The 17,088-nt window shown below is 38.5% G+C and overlaps 1 protein-coding gene across 1 annotated transcript; it reads left to right on the top strand.

Moving 5' to 3' along the window:
- ACAT1 (acetyl-CoA acetyltransferase 1) lies at window positions 1–16,054 on the top strand. Its single transcript, XM_020803141.3, has 12 exons — window positions 1–170; window positions 1,927–1,977; window positions 2,685–2,802; window positions 3,557–3,652; window positions 4,141–4,241; window positions 5,909–6,052; window positions 8,069–8,219; window positions 11,778–11,873; window positions 12,313–12,426; window positions 12,967–13,031; window positions 14,238–14,395; window positions 15,529–16,054. The coding sequence occupies exons 1-12, from the start codon at window positions 135–137 to the stop codon at window positions 15,647–15,649; spliced, it is 1,251 nt and encodes a 416-aa protein (XP_020658800.3). The 5' UTR covers window positions 1–134; the 3' UTR covers window positions 15,650–16,054.
- The last annotated feature ends 1,034 nt before the right edge of the window (window positions 16,055–17,088 follow it).

Below are 17,088 nucleotides of genomic sequence, written 5' to 3'. Positions count from 1 at the left end.
GCGCGTGCGGCTGGAGGTGACGGCGGCAGAGGCGCTGGCGCGTGCGCGGTTTGTGGCAGCCACTCGTCTGAGGGGATCGCAAGGGTTTTGTGCGCTTGTCGCTGGTGCTGCAGAGGAGGCCGCGGACGGCAAGGATGTTGGGCGGACGGCAGGTGCCGAAGACGCTTCGGGTGAGGAGAAGACCGCGCCTCATCTCGGCCCCTCCCCCCCGCCCAACGGGCAGCTTCCCTTAGACCCTTCCCACTCGCCTCTGGCGGGCACCTTCCCGTGTCCTTCTCCGGTGCTGCCGGCCTTTCTCTCTTGCCCTCCGCCGGGGGAACTGGAAGGAGGGCGTCTTTTCCCGCGAGGGGCAGCCAGGGCGTCCTCGGTGCTTCGTGCGCCTGTGAGGCCACCCTGGCCCTTTCCTACAGGAAGGAGGGGGCTCGGGACCCCCAGCGGGGGAGAAGGGTCCGGCCAGAGCCACTTTCTCTGAGGCCTGGCGGGCTGCCCTGGGCGGTGTTGCTGCCCTGCTTTAGAAGCAACAGGGCCTCCTCGGCAAGTTTGAGGTTACCCCTTCAGGCTGGTGTGGGGTGTGCCTGTGTGGGCTCCCCCCCCCACAAAATTCTCCCAGATGTTTATCATCCCAGATGTTCCACAGAATCCTCCCAGATGGTGTGTGTGTATTGGGGGGGGAGGGTCGGTCACAGGCAGTTGTTTTCCAAAAATAAAAAGCTTGTCCCGTGCTAAATCGATATAGTCCTGAATTTGGGCATTTACTGATTTGTGTGTTAGGAATGGTTGACTCTGACATACCACAACCTTAGTAGGATTTTTGAGGCAAGCGAGATGTTTAAGGGGTGGATTTACTAGTTTTGACACCTACGTGGCAATTTGAACTTGGGTCTCAAGGATGGAACAAATACAGTATGGCTGATAGTCATGTCTAGTATTATTTGAATTGTTGCATTTATTTCAATACCCTGGAAGGAGTATCCAGGTTGGTGGCTATCACTGTTTCTTGTGAAAGTTTATGCATAATGTGAAAATGATGCTTACTGGTGAATTGTACTTTGCTAAGATCCGTTCTGTTGTTCATGATGGTACTCAGTTGTTGCTGGGATTGTTGCCTCATCAGGCTTCAGTTTCTGAGACTGATGCAAGATAGATGAGTTACTTTTTTGAAGCAATACCCCTGTGTACATGGAAGCTGTACAGAAAGGACAATTGACTGGCAAATTGCTCCCATGGTAATGCTGTCATAGATCCTCATCTATGTGTGTCACTGCCCACTATGGCAAAAGTCATCCAGAGAGGTTAAAATAGACAGATTAAAAACTGCCCAGTGTCTGGCTGAGCCAATGTTTATTAATTGTCCTAAACTGCTAAATGGGATAAAGGTCACAGGATCAAAGGGTAAATGAATAGCACTGATGTCTTAAACAGACAATATGCAATACAGCAGTATTTTTACAGGGTAGATTTAAATCCAACCAATTTAAACCATGATTTAAATCACTGCATGGTGGATAAAAACCAACTATTAATTTTTAAAAGGAAAAATCTGATTTATTTTTAAAAAATAATTGATTTCTATCCACCCTGCAGCAATTTAAATTGTGATTTAAATTAATTTTATTTACATCAGATCCATCCTGATTGTTTACCTACCATGTAATTTCAAATGTTAGGAATTTTTAGAAGTCATACTTCATGAAAATTATTTGTAAAGTTAAAAGAATTATTTTTTCTAGCTGCTCTCACATCAGGATTCTTTGGCATGGAACTATTTCTGACACTGAATAGTGTTACAAAAATGTAACAAAAAGTGTTTAATTAGTTTAAAATACATATAATGGGGAAAATAGTACTACTTTGCAGTCAGTAAAACAGGACTAATTTTTCATAGCAGTAATATAGTAGACAGTAAAAAATCATCTTCTTTTTCAGGCATTAACCATTGTAAGCCGACGCTATTCATCACAGCAGCGTGGTTTAAATGTAAGTATGAAGCAGAGTGGACTGCAAGCATTTCATAGAATAATGGAGATGGAAGGGGCCTATGAGGCTATTGAGGCCAACCCCCTGCTCAATGTTGCAGTCCAAATCAAAGAGTATCTGACAGATGGTTGTCTGATTTTCTCTTGAATGTTTTGAAGAGTTTCTTTAGTTTTTCAAATGACTCGATCATTATTTACATAATCCTGCTTTCATAGCCCCTTCGAAAAGGCAAATGGAGAGGTTCCCAGTCATACGTGTTGGCTGCAATCCAGTTGATGCAACTCTCATCTGTAAGTGGTGATGGTGTCTTCACCTGGTGACTTTAACCTTTATTTTATTTTAAATCTGCCTATGCCCTCCGTTCCTTTCCCCCTGAAATTGCCTTTCAAAGTCTCAGGTTAGGGAAGAATATTAGAAAATTGCCACTGGATCAAGATTGCCAGTGGTGATCCTGCAGCGATTTTTCATCAGAAACCTCAGAATCAGGGGAGGATGGAGAATTTTAAATTAAATATTAAACTTGCCTGGTGATCATACCGTCACCATTTACTCCTGATGGAGTTGCACAACAGGAGTTCACTTACATAAAGCATTAATACTGGAAATATATAAAACAAGCCCCCATTCTGTAATCTAAGTGAAATTAAATTTGAACATTTACATTTTCTTAATAAATACTTTAATTGTTGCAATGTTTGTGTATTTAGGAAGTAGTCATTGTAAGTGCTGTCCGGACGCCCATTGGATCTTTCCAAGGATCTCTTTTCTCACATCCAGCAACTAAACTTGGCTCTTTTGCAATTAAAGGAGCAGTAGAAAGAGCAGGTAAGGTGTATGACTCTCGTATACTTCATGATTGAATTCCTGAAACTCTGTTTCATTGCCGAGACTCTCAGCAGAAGGTGTACTTTGAGTTTTCATCCAGCATAAAAAGGGTACTAGTTTGCAGTACTACTTACAGTGGACCCTTGACTTACAGACGGCTCAACTTACAGACTTTTCGAGTTACAGACTTCTCTGGCTGCAAAATTTAGATTCGACTTACAGCCCAGAAAAACCCCAAAATGGAACAAAAATAGAATAAAAACCGTTGGTTATGGGATTAATCGGTTTTCAATGCATTGTAGGTCAATGGAGATTTGACCTACAGACTTTTTGACTTGCAGCCACCATTCCAATACGGATTAATTCCTTAAGTAGAGGGTCCACTGTATATATATGTTCAGCTTGGAGATGCTGGACTTGAGACTTGTGGGAGTTGCCATCTGATAGAACTATTCTGTCTTTGAATGAAAGCTATGTAGAAACTCTGGTCAGCTTATTCTTTGTGTTCACATTATTAATTTTCTTTAATTTTGGGGGGAAATATGTTATACACATATCGGGAGTTGGTGAGTGCTCCAACACTGGAGGTATTCAAGAAAAACTTAGATAATCACCTGGTAGATATGCCTTGATTATATTCCTGCATTAAGCAGGGGTTGGACTTGATGGCCTTGTAGGCCCCTTCCAACTTTACTTTTCTATGATTCTATATTATTACTTAATGTTTAGAAATGACTTATCTGATTGTCATTAGGTATCCCTGCACAGGAGGTGAAAGAAGTGTACATGGGCAATGTCATCCAGGCTGGGCAAGGACAAGCTCCTGCAAGACAAGCAACTCTTGGTGCAGGTATCAAAATTGTGTTTTACTGGTCATGATTACATAAGGTACAGGTTGGGTTCAGTCTTGTTAAGTAAGACTATACATTATTGGAAATAGATACTGCTTTGTAATGTCAAGTAATGTAAATGCTGGATGTTTAGAAGAAAGGTAAAAGTACTGACAGAATACAGTGTACATAATACCGCAACAGTATTAAAATTCAAATTGATAAAGCATTTTCTTCCAAGGGGTATCTCTTTCTCCATTAATTTTTTCTTCTTCTAGCTCCCCATCTGCTGGGTACTCTGTCTGAATGTGATAGATTGTTCAGCAGATGTGGAGCAATGTTGTCAGAATGATTTACTAAAGTGAAGATGATTAAATCCATACAATACAGTGCTGCCTGTGAATGAGCTAATAACTAATGGCTTAGGTGAAAATATATCTTTATAGAAGTAGTGCTGTTAGAAGAAGTCTTGTGACATGTCTTAATGGTTTATTTTAATTTGTTGTAGGTTTACCGGTTTCAACTCCTTGTACTACTGTCAACAAAGTTTGTGCTTCTGGAATGAAATCCATTATGATGGCAGCACAGAGTCTGATGTGTGGGAACCAGGTAGGAAAATTTGTTGCAAAGATTTTGGATTCTTGCAGTAGATTCCTTGGAAATGATACTCACAGATATCACTAACTTTTGTACTGATATTGCGACAAAATTTGGCTTGTTTAATATATTATTGATCTGTTTTTTTCCTTTAGAAGGATCCTTTGTTTTGTTATGTGTTGTCAAATCACTTCCTGCTTATGGTGATCCTATGAATTAATTAATGGTAGAACCTTTTGAAGGTCATTATCCGCTCTGTGTAGAATGTTTGTTTGTTTGTTTGTTTATTTATTTAACTTGGATGCCGCCGGCATTCTTTTTTTAGTCAATTTATCTCATGTGATGTCTTATTCTTTTTGTACTGCTTTATTGCATTTTTTAGTGTTTCTTGTCTTCTCGTGACATGTCCAGAGAATGGTAGCCTGAGTTTAGTTATTTTCTATAAAGTTCAGGCTTCTTTGATATGAAATTTGCTTATTTGTCTCTTTGGAGATCCATGATATCTAACACTACATTTCAAATTAATTGATTTTTTTCTCCTCAGTATTGTCTAGCTTTCACATATGTATATTATTTTTGCACATACCATAGTATGGGTGATCCTGGCCTTTGTTTCAAGCAACACTTTGTTTCCGTCCCTACACTTCAGGATGTATTTTAGATCCCACATAGCTGCCCTTCCAAATCTGTCTTCTGATTCCTTGTCTGCATTTACTATTTTAATTGATGATTGAACCAAGGTATAGAAATTCTTTAACAAGTTCAATGTCTTTATTATAGACCTTAAAATAATGCAATCCTTCTGTAGCTATTATTATTTTTTCTTCACATTCAGTTGTTATCCTGCTTTTGCATTTTCTTCTTTAGCTTTCCTTAGTAGTGTCTTCAAGTCATTGCTGCTTTCTGCCAGCAATGTTTCCGTATAACCTGCAAATCTTGCTTTGTTGATGTTTCTTCCATCCAGTTTAACTTCATCATCTGAATCTAAACAAGTTTTCTGCATATGGATCGAACAGTTAAGGAGATAAAATATACCGTTGTCCAAGAAATCTAACAATGGTTTCTCCATATTCTGTTATAACAGTACTTGTCCAGAGTGTAGGTTATACATCAGAACAATCAAATGTTGAGATACCTATTTCTTTCAGAAGAATCCATAGTTTTTCATGATTGTTGTTGTTTAGTCATTAAGTCGTGTCCGACTCTTCGTGACCCCATGGACCAGAGCACGCCAGGCCCTCCTGTCTTCCACTGCCTCCTGGAGTTTTTCATGATACATACAGTCAAAGGCTTTGCTCTAATGTATAAAGTACAGACTGATTTTCTTCTGAAATTCTTCTGTGTGCTTCAAGTCCTTATTATAAAATCTTGAGCATCACTTTGCTTACATGGGAAACTGATGCAATGCTTCTATGATTACGAAATTTGATGCCCCTGGCTTTGGGATGGAATGAATTAGACCATTACAAGCAAAGCAAGGTACACTCTAGAAGCATGAAAACAGATCAAAACAGATATCAAAATAGATATTTGCATAATCAGTTAGAGGAAAAGATCTAATTGATGGAAGATTATTATATCATATTAGTTTTTTGAGTATCTTGCAAAATTTTGTCTGGGAGTGAGATAAATTATCATTTAAATAAATCACTAAGTAACATCAACATCTTTCTGAACAGGATGTGATGGTGGCTGGTGGAATGGAAAGCATGTCGAATGTGCCCTACACAATGGGCAGGGGAGCAACGCCTTATGGAGGAATAAAGCTTGAAGATCTGATTGTGAAAGATGGCTTGACTGATGTTTACAACAAAATTCATATGGTAAATACTGTTTAATGTCTTACAGTTACTTGTTATTATTGTAAAGTTGTAGGGAGTTCTGAGTCTTGTATTTAACTTGACTAGCTTTTAATGAAGTGAAGGTACTGTCTTTCCATGACATATAGTTTTTGCAACTCTGCTGAATTTGACCATATCATCTGGGTGGAACTGTTACCTTCAACTTGGTACTAACATATAGCAATCCTAACAGAGCTCTTAAAGTAAGTGAAATATTTAAGCAATGGTTTTACTAGTTCTACTCCTCCCCCAGTTACTTTCCATGGCAAAGTGTGGATTTGAACCCAGGTCTTATGAGTCCTAGTCTGTCACTACGCTACACTGGGTATTAGGGGACAGAAGTACTTCTCACAAAGAAAAAGATATTGCTGAGAAAATAACAGCCCTAGGGAGAGTTTATCCTTCTCATTCAGTAACTTCTAGTTCAGTCTACATTATGTCTTGCTGTTGTCATGGCAGGTTTTACTGGCCACTAATACAAAATGAGGAAAGGAAGAACTTACTTATGGGGTGCATTTTTACTTGCAGATGAGGACATAGTCAACACACAGGTGGTTTTGGTTGCAGCTCTTGTTTATTGCTACACTTCTTGAAAAGATGCTGCTCACAGTTCTTTCCTGATCACAAATCTGCACAGAGTTTGAGCGTAGGTCATGCAGTTGTTCCATTTTCATAGCTGGTAACATCCAATCCTGGAAATAGTATGTTTCTCTGAGCACTGAATTTTCTCCTGATATTGGATACTGAATCCACGGGTATATACAGAAGAATTATTAACCTACACGTTATCTTTAGAAGATTGTTTATCTGCAGCTCACAGAAGAAACTGCAGCAAACGCTAGAAAGAATCTTGTAGCTCATTGAAGATTAGCAAGTTTTATGGAACACAGGTTTGCATGGACTTATTTCAGTTCTTCCAAGGCATTGTGTAATTTTTCACAAAAGAAGAAAACCAAATGCTTAAGATTCTGCAGTTTTAGCATTTTACCTTTTGCTTTCCCTGCAATAATTCTGATCTAGCTTATTTCTATGGACAAACACATTGATGAATTCCATTTGGACATCTGAAAGCTGCTCTTGCTATGGGATAACTGGAAACAAAATGCAGGCATATGTCTACTCAGACTTCAGGGGTGTGGCCTTGGTGTGACAGCCTTCTTAAGTTTGCTTGAAAAGTCAAAGACTTTTAGCCACAGGAAGAATTTTCTTCCACCCAAACCTTATTGTTAACAATTTCAGACAGAGCATGTGCGTATATTAAACATGTACTGTATAATTATCAGCATCTTAGAACTACAGCACTGGAAGAGTCCCTATGGATCATTACGTCCAGCTCCTGTGAAGGAGGCACAGTGGGGCTTTGAACTCTCAACCTCTGGCTCCACAGCCAGAGAACTAAGCCACAGAGCTATCTATCAGCCCTAAAATTAATTAAAGCATCTATAAATATTTGTTGACTCATATAAGTTGCTGAAAATCAACCTTTTTGTAGGAACAACACTGTTGTGAGAAATCCTATACTGTATATACATATTGTACCCTGTTTCTCTGAAAATAAGTCCTAGTATGATTTTTCAGGATGCTTGTAATATAAGCCCTAGTTAAGTGAAAACCTGCCTTCCACCATTGTGCAGCATTGTGCAGCAACCAGCAGAAGATGACATAACTGCATTTGAAAAAAGTACATGAAAAAAAAACATCTCCTGAAAATAAGCCCTAATGCATTTTTGGAAGAAAAATTAATATAAGACTCTGTCTTATTTTTGGGGAAACATGATAAAGTAAATCCCACTAAAATCAATTGAACTTTTGAGTAAACATGCATAGGATTTCAGTCAGTTGAGTAAATGACACACATGGTGCATAACAAATTCTTATCCATGTCATCTCTTTTTGAAGCGGCGCAGCTGACATATGGATATCTGCTATATTCTTAAAGGACTGTCAGTGCTTCTTTACTTGTTTTAACTCCCTGATTCTTTCTCCTTCTCCTGTTAGGGTAACTGTGCAGAAAATACTGCTAAGAAACTTTCTATATCACGGGAAAATCAAGATGCCTATGCTATAAAATCTTATACGAAAAGCAAGGAAGCTTGGGACTCAGGAGTTTTTGCAAATGAAATTGTACCTGTTACAGTTTCTCAAAAAGGTAGTATGATTTAAAATAATCCCTCCATCTTGTGATATATGAAAGGTTCATGTGCTGACAACTCAAAAATTAGATTTGCTATAAACATATTATGTATGCTGTGATAATCAACGTGTGACTATGAATGAAGACTGGTCGTATTAGAGATATACTGCCGAAGTCACATAGAATTTTGCAGGGTTTTTTTTTCTGTTGATTAGTGCATTGTTTAATTCCCTCTAAAAGGCTGTTGAAAACAATTTGAATTGAAACTGATTTATTTTTAAAATGAGACCAGCTTGCCCCTAAAAGCACCAGATCTGAAATAGACATGTCATAAAGAAGGTTTATGGGGATGTGGTGGCGCCGTGGGCTAAACCGCAGAAGCCTGTTCTGCAGGGTCAGAAGACCAGCAGTCATAAGATCGAATCCACGCAACCGAGTGAGCTCCCATCGCTTTGTCCCAGCTCCTCACCAACCTAGCAGTTCAAAAGCATGTAAATGCGAGTAGATAAATAGGTACCATCTCGGTGGGAAGGTAAAACGGCGTTCCCTAGTCATGCTGGCCACGTGGCAACGGAAACCGTCTTCGGACAGGCGCTGGCTCTATGGCTTGAAAAGCGGGATGAGTGCCGCTCCCTAGAGTCGGACACGACTGGACTAAAAATGTCAAGGGGAACCTTTACCTTTAAAGAAGGTTCAGTTTGTTTTCTCACATCTGTCTGACTCACTGATATAAAACATTTTTCTGATCCTTTAGTAAAAGGTTTCCAAATTATTCCCAGAATTGGCCAGGTTAATAGCTTAAAAGTAGTACAAAGGGTAGATGTGTTAACACAAGAATTAGTGTTGTAACCTCTTCCTGTTAGCTACTTTCAGAGGTTCCTGCAGAACTAGGAATCTAAGCACTAGGTCTTGAGAAAATGTGGGAATTTTAATTTCTGTGTTTTGACAAACATAGCATTTAAAAGGAAATGTGCAATCATGGTGGGTCAAGTTACAAGGTATATTTGAGTTATCTCATAAATGGTGTGCTCAATATCCTAGGCTTTATGGTAATTCAGGCCTATTTGAAGAAGAGTATAATACAAATAATCTGTAAAGAGAAATTGTAGGCATTTCTTCTGTTCAGCTTTCATGGGGCTTTAGATCTCTGTTGCTACATCCCCATATTAAGACATTTTCCACTCAACCCTCCAGTGTTTCACAGGTTTTTCACCTGGAATTCCAATACTGTTTAAACTTCACACTTAAGGCCTCCCTTTGAGCTAGTAATCACTAACGTTCAAGGTTATCTTCCTTATATCAGCAATATTTGTTTGGATATAAGTTAACTTAAGAACAGCCGTGATGGATCAGGCCAGAGGCCTAGCTAGTCCAACACCTTGTTTATACAGAGGCCAATCAGTTGCCTATGGAGAGTGCGGTAGTAGGACATGACTGTAATTTACCCCGTTTTACATTCATACATACAACAGCTGATATATAGAGGATGCACCCTCTCGTACTGAAAGTGATGCACTGCTATCCTGGCTAGTAACACTGATAGTCTTATCTCCTTGAATTTATTCGGTCCTCTTTTAAAGCTATCCAGGTTTAATGCTATAGTTTAAAGCTATCCATATCTTGTGAGAAGAACTTCACATCTCAGCTCTGTGCTCCATAAAGAAGTACAGCATTCTGTCTCTTCTGGGTCTCCCACTGTGCAGCTTCCCAAGGTGCTAGCATTATGAGAAGAGAAAAAGTATTTCTGTATTTTCTCTGCACTATGCATTTTCAAAGCTAAAATGGTTCTAAATGTTATAATTTATTCTTGTAGGGGAGTGGCTCTGGTTTCTTTATCTTTTTTATAGCTCTTTTCTGCACCATTTTCAATTTTGCATTATCCTTTTTTAGATTTTGTGATCCTAAGGCCATATTCTTGTTTAGGCTTGTGCATAACTATCCATGAAGTCTTCTTATGCTATAATAAAAACTTTGAATCAAGAAGAGGGAGCAGATTGGATCAAATTATTGATAACTTCATGGGTTCAGAAGTGGAATGCATTAACTGTGTATTGGCAGATGCATTTCCTTATGCGAGTTATCAAGTGGGCATTCATTACTTTCTTTTACAGTCAGGAAGATTATTATTTCTGCTAAACACTTAGCTAAGTGGTAGTTTCAGGCTTAGCTTTTGTATCTGCATATTTTTATTATACTGGCTTCACAGCTCAGTGAGTTGGAGTATATGTCTGCATAGCTGGGATTGGAAGTTTTGATTCCCCACTGTGACTCCTGGAAGAAGAACCAGCCTGTATAGCCTTGGGCACACTGTGCAGTCCCAACGTGTTATTGGAAGGAACTTCTTTACTTTATACTTTGGAAGCCCTGGAAATGGTCACTATGTCAGAATTGGTATCTTGGATCTTATCCTTTAGGTATAATTAGGTATCTTGGATCTTATCCTTTTATTGTTCATGTATAAATCTCATTTGTGGCATGTAATTTACAGGAATAAGTTTACTACTACTACTACTAAGCTGGTGGGCTCCCCATTGAAATGAATGGGGTTTTATTATTGTGCAAGGAGATAGTGCACACTTCATTATGCACACTTGAAAGAAGCCAGAAATTCTTACAACAAACCATTGCACAAGCAGAATGAAGAGAATACTGGCCTAGATTTGGTAAATCTAGTTATCTAGGCTTTTGAAGTTACCACTTCATTTTGGATGTTTTATCCATTTCTTGGGATATGTCAATCAATGTGGTTTTCAAAGAAGTGGCCATGGTAGCTTGTTTTCATTATTGTGGGCCTGAACCAATGTCATCTATAAAGTTAAAGTTTTGTTTACTTTTTTATCTGTTGATGTGGTCTGTGCCATTTTTGCTAGCAGTGGACCTTTGCCTTCTACAGAATAAAGGGTATAAGCTGGCATCAGAAGTGGCAAAATGCAAAAGCCAGTTTCAGGGTGATTCACAGAATCACTATAAATCAGAAGCAATTTGATGGTACATAATGAAAACTATTGTTAAGAGGTTTTGCTTTTCCAAAACCAGATTCTCCTCTTGTTACCAAGTAAAACAGGAGTTTCCAGAAAACTCTTAAATTATAGTTTTCTTCCTGTTATGTGCCATCAAATTGTTCCCAGCTTATTGTGACCCTATGAAATGGTGACCTTAATAGCTATGCTCAGTTCTTGCAAACCCAGGGCCACAGCTTCCTTTATTGAATGAAACCTTGTTTAGTCTACCTCTTTTGTTGATGCCTTTATTTTCTAGCAATACTATATTTTTCAGTGAGTCTTTTCTTCTTGTATTTTTCTTACTGAGCCAAAATGCCATATAGGATGTCTTTACAAAGCATTCTTCTTAACCAGGGTCAGTTGTGGGGCGATACAAAGACAAAATGAGAGGAGGATGTATAATGGAGAAGTAGAACAAGTGTGACATTATGCAAAAGATTCTTGGTGTCCATCATGAAGCTAAGCAGTGCCTAGTATCAACAGTCAAGAAGCTTGATGATAGAACTCAAGGTTAAAATCAACTCTGATGTATACACTCAACATCTTTTCATGAAATAAATTATTATTTTAGGGAAAACAGACATAGAAGTTAAAGAAGATGAGGAGTACAAACGTGTTGACTTTACCAAAGTTCCAAAGTTGAAGGCAGTTTTTCAAAAAGAAAATGGTAAGATTTTGAATGTGCTAGAACATCCCTTCAACTGTGAAATTGCTTTTTTTTTTTTTTAATTTTAACCGTCCTTTATTTCCTATAGTGTCAATAGTATGTTTTTGGTCAGTCAGTGGTTTAATATTGTAAGCAGTCAGCCTTTTACAATGTAACCTAATATAATTATATTTTTTTATGATAGATTAGCCCTGAATTAAAAAAACAGGGGGAGATTAAATAGCTCTTGGGTATTCTGTCAGCTCATACCTTGAGTCTTATATTTCTCCATCCATTAACTAGTTGGGTTTTGAAGTCTTCTGCAGAGTCCTAATACTGTGCTAAGAACCAGAAATATACATGTTGGGATGATGCCATTGAATTTAACCTACTGTATGATGAGTATTCTGGAAGTGATGGCACTACATCATTTTTCCTAAAAGACAATAACCTTTTTCAGGAACTGTAACTGCTGCTAATGCCAGTACATTGAATGATGGAGCAGCTGCTTTGGTTTTGATGACTTCAGAAGCAGCCAAGAGATTAAATGCTAAGCCATTGGCTAAAATAGTAGGTATGTATCTTGCCTTTCTCACAACATTTTGTGAAATGCTTCTGCAACCCTGACTAAAAACAGACAGCCTAACTTTGTTTTTTTTCCTTTTCTTTTAAATCTGTGGATCTGTTTGCTTTCTTGGTGAAAAGCTGCCATGAAAGCTTGACAGTTTTCTGAACTCTTAAGTAAATATTCAGGAGACTTTTCATCATTCTCTTCAGTTCCTTGGAAGGAATAATCTCAAATTTCTGCTGTATCTGCTTTAGAAATAGCTGCCAGAACAAAATTCTTAAGTAGGACGGGCAAAGTGCAGTCGTCCGCATATTGTTGGAATGCTTTTCCCAGCTGAAGAGTTGGGAAATCACAGCATATGGAAGATTGCACTTTACCCGTCCCTGCTTTAATGCTTCTTACATGAGTACCATAGAAGAATTAGTCTGAAATACAGCTGTCAGTGACCATGCTGTCTGGGGGATTCTGGGAGTTGATGTCCAAAATGTAACTTAAATGACATGGATATAGTTTAAATTTTTTTTGTTCGTGTTTATTTTCTTGCAGCTTTTGCAGATGCTGCTGTTGATCCTATTGACTTCCCAATTGCACCAGCGTTTGCTGTTCCTAAGGTAACAACGAAAGTGATCCTTTCTCCTATTTCCCGACTTCCATATGAAAATTGTCCTGAAATCATGCCTACTTGACATCTATCATAGTTCATCTATAGTAATCATATATACCAAAGTATGAAATGATTGAAAGTGCATTAAAATCCTTAGTTTTTCTTTGTATTGATGTTTTTGATTTTTTGCATTTCACATTTATTGCTTACAAAAAAATCCACACTGTTAGCAAATGAGCTTTTCAATTTTATCTGTAAATGTAAGTAAACATACTTAAAAGGTTTAGGTGGTATCCTCAGGTAAAATTCACTATTTTGGACTTGCAAGATAATGAGTTGACAAACTAAACAGAAGATAATTGAAATTAACATTTATCAGACTTTAACTGATAGTTACGCCATGTTTTTGTTATGGAATTTATATTAAGTCATCCCATGTTATGTCTGGTAATAGGAATTTTCAAAGGCAGCCTCATGGAGCAGAGGTTAAACTGCAATATTGCAAGCTAAAATTCTGTTTATAACCTGGGTTTAATTCCAGGTAGCCAGCTCAAGGTTCACTCATTCTTCTGAGGTCCGTAAATTGAATACACAGCTCATGGGTCAGGGGGGAAATCTGTAGCCTGCATAATTAAAGTGTAAACCGCCCAAAGTGCTTTAAGCACTATGGGGTGATATATAAGCTATATACAGTACTCTGCTTTTTACTTCTTTGCCCCATGTAAAGTGTGCTATCCAATACTGACATTAAAAGTTCAACTAACTTCACGTAGTGTGAGATGTTTACTACCGTAGCAATATGGGCTACTGTGCTGGATGGAAAACACTAGGTTACAATTGTTTATATTCTGAAGACCTCCCATTAAGCAATTATAGTATATGACACATATAGTCCTCCTTTTTTCCCAATGGTCTGGAAACTGCAGTTGAGCTCAACTGAAGCTAATTGTTTTTAGCAGCTTGCATAGTGTTTTAAGCTTCTAGTTATTGAGTTCTGCTCCTTCTACTTTGTGTTACTTCTTATTCTATGGTTGTACGTTCTATTTTATCTAAAATATTGGAACTCTAAATGCTTGTTTATTGTATACTGAGAGAATTATGATATGGGATGGCATGCTGCAAGTAAGTAGAATTTAATTGCAGTCAAATTAAAATACAAATCACATCTTAGGCGTCTACCTCACAGAAAAAGTTAGATTTGTTTTCTTTTCAGATACTTAGTCAAACGGGACTGAAAAAGGAAGATATCAAAATGTGGGAAATCAATGAAGCATTCAGTGTTGTTGTCTTAGCCAACATTAAAATGCTGGATGTTGATCCGGAGAAGGTGAATATTCATGGTGGTGCAGTCTCTTTAGGACATCCAATTGGGTAAGAGAAGTAATGCATTTATTTCATTGTATAGTTTTCATGACAGAAATTAAGAGTGTGAAAACTACTCTTAGCCCTCTTCTGTTATGGCCATTTTGTTTAAGGGAGGGAAAGACCACCTTGAATTATACAGAAAATACTTCCAGATTTTTACTCAAAATTAGACTTGTTAGTGATTTGTATTATGCTAAGCATCCTGCTTCAGAATCCACCAGGAGATAAGAATCTGTACTGTACAGCTCAAAATTTAACTTTAGCTTATAAAAAATCACAAGCAAAAAAGGAAGTCTAACAGCTAGTGTGGTAATTGATAGTCACAGTATTTTGAAACTTAGATAACTCACTCTTTACCATGTAAGAAACATGAGGCCCTTTAGATGTTGTTAGATAGTAGTTATCATTAATCTTAGCCAGCACAATGTTCAAGAGTCTAGAACCATGGGAACCACACCCCAACAACCTAGGAAGGATCATGTGTTCTCATATCGTATCTCACTAGAGAATTACTTAGTGCTTACTTATTAGTCACAGCTTGCTGGAATGCAGTTAGTTCTCTTGCTTATGCGAGAGTATGGGCTCAGTCTGTATAGGTGAAGAACTTATGATTCTCCAGAAGCTGCCATTCTGCTCCCATTATCCTTAGTGTTCGAGCTGATAGCCAGTGACTGTCGGGACGGACAGCCGCAGGTCCTTGATTCCTGCTGTTGTGCATCTGGTTCAGGAGCATGGCTGGCTGATATGAGCCTCCTGCCTGAGACATTGGAAAACAGTTGCCACTTCAAGGACTCAAATATGCATTAGACAAACAACTGAACTGGCCTAGTACAAATGTACTAGTTTTCTTCTCCCTCCTACTACTTTGTCCCACCCACTTTGGCTTACCTTATTAGTTTTTTTTTCTCAACTTACCCATATCCTCACCTTGCTTCCAAATTGTGCAGTGGCATGCTATTCTCAAACTGCTTGAGAGGTGAGCAAAACTGTCAATGTTTGTAAGGCTGCTTAGTTTAGCTATATTATGTTTATTACTCTTTTTTTTAAAAATGAAATGTTTAGCCTGCATAAATTGCAAGCACTTATAGGATGTTTATGAAACTCAAAACTGAACTGATGGGCTTCTTCTCGTGTTTTAGGATGTCTGGAGCAAGAATTGTTGTTCACATGGCTCATGCACTAAAGCAAGGAGAATATGGCCTTGCTGGAATTTGCAATGGAGGAGGAGGAGCATCTGCAATATTGATCCAAAAGCTGTAGACTGTAACATCAAGCCTTAAAATTCTGACTATCAAAATGGCTGCAACTATTGACTATTGAATTACAGTATAGGTCCCCAGGCTCAGAAGCTGACTGCACGGGCCTGCAGGGGGAAGTGATTAATATGCCAGTATCCTGAAGTGGCTCATTTATTAAGCCACTTCACAATACTAGCAGGATCTGTTTCCATGTGGTCAGTCTTGATTAGATCATTCTTATAAAGCCCAAGTGGGCCCCACTAGCTCACTTCCTGCTACTAGTGTAGCTGTACCCTCAGTCTATCATTGTTTTCAAGAAATTTTTTTTACTGTAAACCGCTTCCCTGCAAGAAGCTTTTATACCATAATGATTACAGAACATGTTTGTTTAACTTCCAGTCAAAGAGAATAAAGATTGTATACATTATCACTGTGGACCGTTCCTGTGATATTTTAACAATTTTACAAAGCAGGATTGTCATAAATCCCACTTTAAACCAGGAATAGTCAGACTTCAGGTTTATGACATCCAGTGTTGTTCTGCTAGGACTCGATCATCAGGAAGATATCAAAATCCTAAAACTCATGATGCTAATGTTAGACAACTGGAAGCACCCTCAATGATATCCTTGTCCTCCAAAACGTCAACCAGTCCCAGTTGGATATCTACTGCTACACGTAGTACAAAGAGAAAGCGATGAAATGTAGACCAGATTGTTCCTTCTTATCCAAAACATGGACATAATGTAGCTTAATTTCAATCCCAGGAAAACACTGTAACACAATCCCACTAGTCACCCCTCTTCCTATATAGTGTATTACTAGTAGAGATGGATGTGAACTGCCAGTTTATTTCTTGGCTGAGCAGGTGTCTAATGGTTCCCAGCCCTGTCTCCTCTGGAAGTGCCCACTTAGAGGTAGCACCTGGAAGAGACAGGGCAGGGAAGCTGGGGTGCTGCCCCTGAGTGGGTATCCACCAGAGCAGGCAGCGCTGGGAAGCATCAAACATCTGTTTGGTGGAGAAACAAATCACCAGTTTGTGTCCATCTCTTATCACTAGTGTAATGGAAATAGGTTTGCAGTGCACTCTTGTAATAAGTTGCATAATCTTTATTAGTTTAGATGAATTGATCCATATTTGGGGAAAGGAACTTTCTATATGTGCAGTCGATTTTTATTATTATTTTGCAAAGCCTAAGCTTCGCTTCTTTTGGAAATCAAATGATAGTTCCTCTTGTTTGCTTGGGGGTAAGTAGAAAGAGTACATCTATGTGCAGTGTTTTGAGTCAAGATGGGAAAGGCCTGTGGCTTGAATTTCCTTGCTTTCTGAGGTCTGACTTTAGCCTTAATCTCTGCCTTTATATTAAGAGCTTTTCCCTCATCCTTAAAGAATAAGCAATACTCTTCATTTTTCTTTAAACATGCCAAACCATTTGAGTCGTTAAGTAAAAGATGAACACT

The sequence above is a fragment of the Pogona vitticeps genome, chromosome 3, assembly GCF_051106095.1.
Source record: "Pogona vitticeps strain Pit_001003342236 chromosome 3, PviZW2.1, whole genome shotgun sequence".
Taxonomy (NCBI): Eukaryota; Metazoa; Chordata; class Lepidosauria; order Squamata; family Agamidae; genus Pogona; species Pogona vitticeps.
The sequence above is the reverse complement of the archived record's forward strand: the minus strand, read 5'-3'. Positions and strand labels throughout refer to the sequence as shown.

Excerpts from the sequence above, each read along its gene's own strand:
- ACAT1 (XM_020803141.3), top strand. The coding sequence starts at position 135 with ATGTTGGGCGGACGGCAGGTGCCGAAGACGCTTCGG. Across the intron at positions 171-1,926 it reads AGGTGCCGAAGACGCTTCGG|GCATTAACCATTGTAAGCCG; the intron begins GTGAGGAGAAGA and ends CTTCTTTTTCAG. Across the intron at positions 11,874-12,312 it reads AGTTTTTCAAAAAGAAAATG|GAACTGTAACTGCTGCTAAT; the intron begins GTAAGATTTTGA and ends AACCTTTTTCAG.